The sequence below is a fragment of the Rhododendron vialii genome, chromosome 5a (assembly GCF_030253575.1).
Source record: "Rhododendron vialii isolate Sample 1 chromosome 5a, ASM3025357v1".
Lineage (NCBI taxonomy): Eukaryota > Viridiplantae > Streptophyta > Magnoliopsida > Ericales > Ericaceae > Rhododendron > Rhododendron vialii.
Window position 1 is genome coordinate 177,960 of NC_080561.1, and position 10,741 is coordinate 188,700.

The 10,741-nt window shown below is 41.1% G+C and overlaps 1 protein-coding gene across 1 annotated transcript; it reads left to right on the forward strand.

The window, feature by feature from the left end:
* The first annotated feature begins 960 nt into the window (after positions 1-960).
* Positions 961-4,128, forward strand: LOC131326618 (pectinesterase/pectinesterase inhibitor PPE8B-like). Its single transcript, XM_058359463.1, has 3 exons — positions 961-1,609; positions 1,943-2,524; positions 3,143-4,128. The coding sequence occupies exons 1-3, from the start codon at positions 1,291-1,293 to the stop codon at positions 3,838-3,840; spliced, it is 1,599 nt and encodes a 532-aa protein (XP_058215446.1). The 5' UTR covers positions 961-1,290; the 3' UTR covers positions 3,841-4,128.
* The last annotated feature ends 6,613 nt before the right edge of the window (positions 4,129-10,741 follow it).

Genomic DNA, 10,741 nt, shown 5'->3' on the forward strand with positions numbered 1-10,741 from the left:
AGTTATGGGACAATCTTTGTACTCCACCGAAGGAAAGAAGAAGTCTTGGGATATGTTGTAAAAAAGTTGCATTCACACCATGCATGCACGAAAAAAGAAAGAAAGAAAGAGGAGTTGGACATAATGTGTGCATAATTCGGGACAAATCAGAAGATAAATCTCGCAGTACACATCAGAGTGGGGTACCCTTGGATCAATTCGTCTGGGACAGAGAACATGCTAGGAATAATTAATCCAGGACAGCAAATAAAAAAGTGAAAAAAAGACCAGGTCATAGGCCAAATCAGAAGTTTAGCAAAAGAAGCCTAAAAAGCAGAAAAGTAAAGGGGGCACAAATCAATGTTCACAATGACACGGAATACTGAGATAGTGAGATGGGAGAAAATTTTTAGGAGATGGCAAATTATTTTTTCAGGTTGGCACGCATTACAAAGATGCCCGCGTTTTGGTTTCGGAATCCTTCTCCTCTGACCTCATTCGCTCTCACTACTTTGGTGAACTCTACACTTCCCGGCCCCATAATCTCCAGTAAGTTGCTAGCTAGCTTTTTGTTTGATCCACTGTCCTTCCAGCTCCTAAATAGATATATACACATATACTACTATAATATATCCAGTGACAAATTAAATATACCACTCGTATGTATATGGTTGTATCATCATCTCGTATGCCAATTAAAAAGAAGTCTCACAGTATAAAAGAGATCATAAACTGTTTGAATCAGTGAGAAATATGAGTATTTCATTTTGCTTTAGTTGTAACTATGCAGAGTAGTATTTTTTATCCGTCGACACGTTCTTTCCCCTCTCATAGTTCAAAGAAAGTGAAATTGCCCGCATAATTAATTAAATAAGAGTAACATTATTTAGTGCTCCATCTTATTTTCTTAAATGCTCTTCACCGGCCCCCCACCCCCATCCCATAAATCCCCACCAGCCTTAAATGACCACCTTCCATCGCCCTATTTATTACTTTCCCCTCCCCTTCACATTAAGTACGAGCTCATACCATGTTACTAAATTCATTATGTACGACACCATAGTAGGAGCATAAAGTTTCTCTCCTCCTCATTCCCCATACATTATCTGGATCATTTACCAACGCTCCAAATCCCACTTAAAGTTAGCAAACACCGACGTTTGACTCCTGTCGTTCGAAAGAGTATTGTGTGGATTATTGAATGAATGAATGAGCAATAAAAGTAGAGTTGTGTTTGGTTGCCGTGACTAGACAACTCCCTCCCTGGCACGCTCAATTCCATCCTAGGAAAAAGAAGGAAAAAAAACCAATATGGCTCTTTTCCGCCATATCTCCATCTCCTCCTCCTCCTACTTGTTGCTTTTATCAGCACTGTGTTTGGGCTTGTCATTCGGGAGCTCTGACTCGGATTTCTTAAAGCCAGAATGTTTGAAAGTTCCGACTGGGGTGTTTGCGAGCTCAGTCAAGTCTACAATCAATGTGGTGGAGCAGGTGGCCTCCCTTGTGTCCAAATTCGCCCCTGCATTTGGTGATTTTCGACTTTCTAATGCCATTTCCGACTGCCTTGATCTCCTCGATCTCTCTGCTGATGAATTAACCCGCACCCTCTTTGCGTCTCAGAACCCCAACGGTACTACTACTACTACTACTACTTATTTTTTGCAAAGTCTACTACTACACTTGTACTACTACATCCCCTTTTGTCTATTTTATAATTAAACCTGTTGGTCATCCTGGGTTTGTTTTTATTTTGAGGGATTGTTGTCTAACCACTGTATACGCTCTGTTTTTACTTTATGTTCTCCAATGGCTTGCCCTGTTTCAGGCCCTTCCTTTATAGCACTGGAAAATATAGATATGCTAACCTCTTATTTGCACTTGGCCATTAAGCACGCCACATGTCTTTGTTCAAAGTGGGACATTAGTACCTAAAAAGATGGGCATTTTATTGTGCGATTTTCAGGTAAAAATAATGGCACAGGCAATCTAAGTGCGGATCTAACGACATGGTTAAGCGGGGCACTGGGTAATCAAGATACGTGCATAGAAGGATTTGAGGGAACCAATAGGATTGTCCAGAATTTGGTGGCAGGGGGGCTCAACCAAGTCACCTCCTTAATCAAAGACATACTCACTAACGTAGCTTATGACGCCAAAGGCCACCGTGTTAATAACGATGGTGGCGGCCATCCCCAGCAGGGGAGGAAACTCGTCAGTAAGAGGGATGCCCATTCTTATCCTTACTGGTTCAGGCACGAGGATCGGAAAATGTTGCAAGTAGTAAATGGGGTGTCAGCGGATGTAGTAGTGGCTAAAGATGGGACTGGTAACTTCACCAACGTGATGGACGCAATATCAGCAGCCCCTGATTACAACACAAGCCGCTTCGTTATATACATAAAGAAAGGCGTGTACAACGAGTACATAGAGATCGGCAAGAAAAAATGGAACCTCATGATGGTCGGTGATGGAATGGACGTCACAGTTATATCTGGTAACCGAAGTTTCATTGACGGTTGGACCACCTATCGCTCTGCAACATTCGGTATGAATCAATCATGTTTTCTTCCTTTCTTTCTTTCGTTTTTGTGAGAAAAGAATTTTGACAAGCGTTCCTGTGAATTATTGTTGCCCCATTCAATTGCTTAAAGTGTAAAGATAATAAGTTTTCTACAAACACAAATCTCTAGTCCCACTTCCCAAGAAAGCATTTTCATTTGAGTCAAGCCACGTCAGTTTTTCTTGTAAATTCTCTAGTCTTGTGTGCATGACCTAATTTTGATGAGACTAGAGAAATAATTAGTTGAGGTTAGTACGCAAGCTGGCCGGACACCCTTACCATTAGAATGGAAAAAGGTTTTGTGCTCCTATAAATCATGACAATGCCATGTTCATAATAGTTATTTCACCAAATTTTGGGGCCCAAAATCCGGCATTCTGGTTTGGCAAATCTCTAATCAATGCAGCGGTACAATACTATCGTTTGCCGATTACATATTTATTCACTCTCATAACTGAACATATTGATGGCGATGCTGACATGCCACCTTAGCTTCGTCACAAAAGACATGGGACAATTAGGTACATTCACTAGCTTCTGTTAGCGCATAAAATCATAACAAGTATTGGCATATGTCTTATGAAACGACGTTGTTACACACAGCTGTTAAAGGGCAAGGATTCATAGCGCGTGATATGACATTCGAGAATACAGCAGGCCCGCAGAAGCACCAAGCAGTTGCATTCCGATCTGACTCTGACTTATCCGCTTTATTTCGATGTGCTATAAGGGGGTATCAGGACACACTTTACGCACATTCGCTGCGCCAATTCTACAGGGAATGCCAAATCACAGGCACTGTGGATTTCATCTTTGGTGATGGCAAAGTTGTGTTCCAAAACTGCCAAATCCTAGCCAGAAAAGGTCTTCCAAATCAAAAGAACACCATCACTGCTCAAGGCCGCAAGGACCCAACTGAAGCCACTGGCTTCTCTATACAATTCTGCAACATATCTGGGGAACCAGATTTACTAGCTTCATTGAACTCTACATCCACATACCTGGGACGGCCATGGAAGCTCTATTCGCGAACAGTGTTCATGCAATCGTACATGAGTAATGCCATTAGGCCCGAAGGGTGGCTTGAGTGGAACGGAGATTTTGCACTGGATACCCTTTTCTACGGCGAGTACATGAACTATGGGCCTGGGGCCGGAATAGGTAGCCGGGTGAAGTGGCCTGGTTTCCGTGCCTTGAATGACTCGGCTCAGGTCAGCAACTTCACTGTGGCTCAATTCATTGTGGGTAATTTGTGGTTGCCATCAACCGGTGTCAAGTACACTGCGGGGTTGGTTGTTTAATCACAGCAGAAAAATTGCATTTGTTCACGTAGTATTAATGCTTGTTTTCTCCGTCTCTTGTCTTACCATTCCTTCACTCCTTTGCCTTTTTACTTCTTTTTTGAAACTTGGGGAAAGGACTTGTTTGATAAGCGCGGTAGGATGGTACATTTTGTTCGCTAGGGTTACTGTCCCTTTGATGAAACTTATTTTCTTTGTCCATGCAGATAAAATAATTTCATGTCATGGAGAGTGATTTTCACACTCCCCTTTTATTATCTAAATGCACTCCTTTTTTTGTTGTTTGTATTCATGTGGAATGACATAATTACTCTTTTTCATGTGTGAAGAAAAGAATGTAAGAAGGGATCGATGTGTGAAGAAAATAATGTAAGAATGGTAGTTTTGTAATTTCACATGAATAAAGACAAGAAACGGAGTGCAATTGGACAAATGGGGGGTGTGGAAATCAATTCCCTAATTTCATTCTCCAATAAAAAAATTTGATCAGTCTTGAGTGTCAACACAAGGGTGCTTGAACCAAAATTTGTGAGATGATTCCCATTGACATGGTTACCATTCTGTATGGTTTGAGCGTAAGGATTTTATCATAAATGATTTTTTAAAATTCACAACGGCTAGTCCGCTACAATCGATTCCCGCTACATGTCATTCAATATTCCTACATTGTGACAGATACCATTACGTACATGTCCCGCTCTAATCTTATACGATGCAATGTGTTTGAATATGATCCCATGTCGTTTTGGGATCATGCGTCATTGTCAGTGCCTAAACATCTCCCATTAAAGTCATGAAATTATGACAAAGAGTGGCCCGGTGTATTTATAGTTGTCATGCACGTATCGTTGTCAACTTGTTTCGTGGTAAAAGTGCAAACTGCAAACCTTGCCTAATTAAGATGAAGAGTTACTTGCCTAATTAAGCAAAACATAATATAATATTCGTTTATTAGACCGGATACGGCCGAATAAAAAAATATTTGGAGTTATGGAAAGCAAACAACTTGAAATTGACTCCCTTCTTCTTCTTTTTCAGAGAGAGAGAGGTTCAACGCGGTTTCTAATAAATACAGTATCAAATAGATGATTGCTGAAATAAGGGAGCACGTTCAACAATTCACATGCACATGCCAAAGGAAACGAGTCACTCAGACTCGGACCGAGACAACGGTGTTTTGTCTGTTAATACAATTTGCACAAATACAAATAAATCTAAGCCACAACTCTATGATTTGGACATTCAACCGTATCCCCCAGTCTTGATTAAAAGAAAAAATGTATCCCAAAGTCGATGGTTACCTCTTCTGTGATTGGTGCTTATGTGCCGACGTTTTGCCGACCATTTACAGTAGGTGCCTGTATCTAGAATTAGGAAGTTTTGGTTCTTTTCTAATCTTTTGATGATTTCTGTGTTGGGACACCATGCACACAAACCACGCAGTGATTTCAGAGAAAAACTCCTTTTGATTATATATTCACACAATATACAATAAAGATGAAAAAACTCTCCAGGAACCACACGCCGGTTCCTCTCCGGGAGGCCACAGACCGGCCCCCCCACGCTCGCCTCACCCTCTCCCTCACATTATGTCACACACTAACCCTAATAGGGTTTACAACTATATATAAGGGACTCCAAGGGTAAATACGCTCAATACCCAACACTAAGGGTGTTACACAAAATAACCCCACCACTATGGGTGGACCCCAACAATCACCCCCTCCACCCAGAGTGGGCAATTGTTGCATCTGTCCAGCCTCTCTAGCAAAGCGCCTGTGTCACTCCAAGTCTAGCTGCCAGCACCCCCTCACCGAAGTACTCCTGCCTGACTGAATGTCTCCTTGCAAGACTAGATCTTCCGAGGCTAAACCTGCAGCGCTGTCCGGCTGCAATATCGACATCTCAGCCGATATTTAGCACCCCCTCAATAGAGTGCTCGCACCCCCTTGACCGAAGTGCCCACATCCTTACCAGGATGCAATCTGTGACTTCATCTCTCCTTCTCATGCGGCCGCATACCATAGAGAGAATTCAATCACAAAATCCACAAAGGAAGAGATCCCAGCGATGCATCGTCTGGTCTCCATCTCCATCCCTCTGTCCAGAGCTCCCGTGAACATCTCCCAAACAACCAGTTGCCCGCCGTCTGCAGACTATTCCACACACAATCTGATTCAGTAACCGACACTCCTGTACATCTTAGGTCATGACTCCTCATACTCCAGTGCCCTTCCTGTGTGTCTCCGCAACTATTGCTTCATCTGTTCACTGTCACAAAAAACTCATACTACTTGTCTAGTACCAAACATCAGCTCTATCTGTCTGTACTCTCCACAAGCATGTATCAGCTGCCCATCATCATCCTCATGCAGTCCGAATCACAACTGCAACTCCCGATGATAGGTCTTCATCACATCTGCCACTCCCAGTGCATCCAACCACTCTCAGTCATTTCTCTCGGGTCTTCTCCTGCCACTCGGTTCATCCTCGTTCCACTCCAGGCTTTTCCTTGCAACCTTTGATCTCCGATTTGTCGTCCCTAATAAGTGCCTGTGTCATTACCAGACGAGCTCTCCAGCACCCCCCAAACTGGGATGCAACACTCGAAAGAATGTATCCTTACTCACTAGGTCTCCCACGACTGATCACGACCTCCCATGGCCGTCCGGAACCAATCCCTATGTTGCACCAAGCCTCCTCACAACCCGAATTGTCTCTAAACTTCTGATTCCTGCTCAACTAAACAATAGCCTCAGCCTAGGAGCCTCCAATCAGAAAATAGAATGCACGATTGGATCCGGAACGTCGAGATAGTCAAAATCGACTACTCACTCGCAAAAAACGGACTCCGAACGGCTCCGAAATTGCAAAAAACCAAGGGAAAATTTCAAAAAAACCCCTGAACTTTCTGACAACTTGCAAAAAAACACATGGACTTTCACTATTAACAAAAAAAACACCTAAACTTAGCATTCCGTTAGCAATTAAACCCCTGTCATCCAATTCCGTCAATTTGTAACGGATGGAGCTAACGGAAGGCGTTAACTTTTTATTTTTTTTACTTTTTACATTCAAAAATTAGTTTTAACTCTTTCTTTTTTTATTGGTAAATAATTATGCAATTAAGTTCTTTTTTTTTCTTATTATTTATCGAAAATTACTTTAACCCTATTTTTTATTTTCAAATTTTACCTTTCCCCCCTCTCTCTCTCCCTTTTTTTTTACGGTCTTGCTATTGTCAGCCCACTAGGCTGACGGTAAGCACACTAGAAGACAAGGAAAACACGTATTTTTGTGTACTTTTTATACCCTTTAATACACATTCACACACTCATTATTGTCAGCCCATTGGGCTGATTTTAGAATTTTCCTTTTTTTTATTAGAATCGACTCCACACCACCAATTTACCCCACAACCAACCGCCAAAGCCTTAGCCACAATTTCAGAAATTCAAAAGTTCTTTTAACCTCCTCTTTGTAACCTTTTCTTTTCTTTTTTTTTACTACTTTTACTTCCAAAAATTACTTTTAACTCATTCTTTTTTTAGTCATAAATAAATATGCAATAAATAGTAAAAATGGGTTAAAGTTATTATTATAAATAGTAAAGATTAGAGTTAAAGTAATTTTTGATAAATAGTAAGAAAAAAAAAACTTTATTTCATATTTATTTACTACTAAAAATAAATAGTTAAAAGTAATTTTGAAAGTAAAAAATATAAAAAACAAGAATGCTAAAAAAAAGAGTAATTTCGAATTTTTGAAATTAGAGCTAGAGCTTTGGCAGTTGATTGGTGGAGTGGGGTTAAAGTTCTAAGAGAGAGAGAGAGAGAGAGAGAGAGAGAAGGGGAAAGGTAAAATTTGAAAATAACAAAAAAGATGGTGGTTAAAGTTATTTTTGTAAATAGTAAAAAATAGAGTTAAAGTAATCTTTGATAAATAGTAATAAAAAAAAAAGAACTTTATTGCATATTTATTTACCAATAAAAAAAAGAAAGAGTTAAAAATAATTTTTGAATGTAAAAAGTAAAAAAAAATAAAAAGTTAACGCCTTCCGTTAGCTCCATCCGTTACAAATTAACGGAATTGGACGGCAGGGGTTTAATTGCTAACGGAATGCTAAATTTAGGTGTTTTTTTGTTAATAGTGAAAGTCCAGGTGTTTTTTTGCAAGTCGTCAGAAAATTCAGTGGCTTTTTTGAAATTTTCCCAAAAACCAATCTGGAATATTCCCGGAATATTCCTGTTTGACTGGGCAGTTTGACCGTTGACCAGAAACTGTACCTGCTGACTGGACTGCCACGACATCATTGACTGGATGACGTGGACAGTTGATCGATGACGTGGCAGCCTCCAATGGACCCCCATTTGATGACGTGGCACTGCCACGTGTTCGCTGACATGGCGCTGCTGACTGGGCACTGAGTCAGCTTTGACCGCCCATGTGGCGTTGACCACACACGCCTGGCGTGTGCCAGCGTGTGCCAGCCAACTCCTGCCCGTGCAGCTCACGCGCTGCGTAGATCTGACTCGCGACCACGCGCCGCTGCTTCTGGCCGTGCGTGCGGCTTACTGCGGTGGACCCCGGCGACCACTCGACCGTCCCCGAGCTTGTCTCGACGAGACAAACACAGCCTCGTGCTCCAATCTTGCATCCGACCACTCCTTGTATGGGCCGCCCTTCAACCGCACCTCCGCCAACTCGCCGCCGCCTTCGACCGGCCATTGCCGCTATCTCCGAGCTCTTCCGGCGACGTGCTACCCCAATCCGTGATCGTCTCCTCAAGCTGAACACAACCCAATGCTCAAAACTTGTCTTTGATCATCCATGACCTCGGGCTTTTCAAAACAGCTTCTCTGCCCGTTGCCGACTCCGCCCACTGCGATCGAATGACCCGTGCGACCTCCTCGGGTGACAAAACATGAGGTTTGTGAGCAACTTTTTTTTAGAAATCGAACCCGTGGTTTTTTCGGTAACCCTCTTCTTCAACCCCGCTCTGATACCAATTGTTGGGACCGTGAGGGACACCATGAACACAATCCACGCAGTGATTTCAGAGAAAAACTCCCTTTGATTATATATTCACACAATATACAATAAAGATGAAAAAACTCTTCATGAACCACACGCCGGTTCCTCTCCGGGAGGCCACAGACCGGCCCCCCCACGCTCGCCTCACCCTCTCCCTCACATTATGTCACACACTAACCCTAATAGGGTTTACAACTATATATAAGGGACTCCAAGGGTAAATACGCTCACACCCAACACTAAATATGTTACACAAAATAACCCCACCACTATGGATGGACCCCAACATTCTGTAAATGCCTTCGGGTTTGGAATGATATATGGCATTGACCATTTAAAAAAAAAAAAAGTGTCATGTCATTTGGATCATTTATTTTTAAACTTCCTAGCCAATTATTTCTCTTTTGAGAAGGCATACAAGTGCTATATTGGTTTTTGTAAATTCGTTTCCTCATGAATAGGTCTGTCAATGGACTGGATTCGATCCGAAAAATCCGAACCGAATCCGATAACGTCAATCCGATAATCCGAATCCCGTAATCCAAATTTGAATCGGATCGGATTAAATCCGTTATCAATCCAAATCCGAACTTTATTTTTTTAAAATTTTAAAAAAAAACAGTAAATTTTTTATTTCGAAAAAAAAATGTTTAAGAAGTTGTATTTTTTTTTTTTTTGGAAAATAATTGTTTTTGAATTTTTTTTGCTAAGTAAAAAAGTTTTCAGATCGGATCCGGATTACCACTATCGGATTCGAGTTTTATCAGATTCGGATTTATCGAATCCGAATCAGATCCAGCCCATTGATAGGCCTACTCGTGAAGTGTCCTATCGAACTAAAAATAGGAAAAGGGTTTGTGCGGTTGTTCTCAACATTTGCTTATCTAAGTTTTGACTCCAACAAACCACATGCTCCTTTAATTATTGCAATTCATAGTTAGTGTTCAGATCTAGTCCAGTCTTCAAAAGACCAGTTTGGTCCAATTAACGGCTAGGATTAATTGTACAAAATCCAATGCTTCACATGCTGCCACGTCGAGTCTTACTCTTTGCTCTGAAAAAGGCACGGAACGGAAGTCATGCCAAAGTTAACTCTGCAAAATGCAAAACTCCACCCAAGCCACGTGTGAGCTTACCCATGACACTGAGACTCATTAGTGCAAAATTTAATGTTTTAAAATGCTATTTTTAAATGCAAGTTCGGTTATTCAACACATAATTTTTATTTTAGCTCCGAAGTTAGTCCGGGTAGTTGGTGGATTTGCCCGACGAGAGTTCGATTCTTGATGTCAGGCTGCACAAAAACTTGCAATCTTTGGTGAATTTTTTTGTCTCAACGTGGATGGCCTGCCTTCGACAGAAAATTAGTTGAAGTGCGCATAAGCTTGCTCAGACACCGCTAGCTATTTAACAAAAAAAAAAAAGTACTCCTCCCATCTCAAATTGCCCACTCTCTATGATTGCGCATTGCTCAGACACCGCTGGCTATTTAACAAACAAAAAAATAAAATTGCTCCTCCCATCCCAAATTGCCCACTCTCTATGAAAAATCATGTAGTTTTTTGATCGAAAAATAAAATACTTTCTATCATCATTTTTTAAGCTTCTTAATACCAAATTAAAGTACTTCATGATCTCTTTATTATGGTGTCAAAAAATTCAAAAATTATGTCAGAAAGTACTTCATTTTTTAATCTCAAAATGAAACATCTTTTTGGAAGAGTCCAGCGACAAAGGTATGTGGTAAATAGCCTAATCGAGCAAATTAACCAACCAACCGAACTAACCTGGGGCTAAAACAAAAATTACGTATGTGCTGAATAATCAAACTTGCATTTAGGGTCAGATTTACGGTCATTTATCGAAG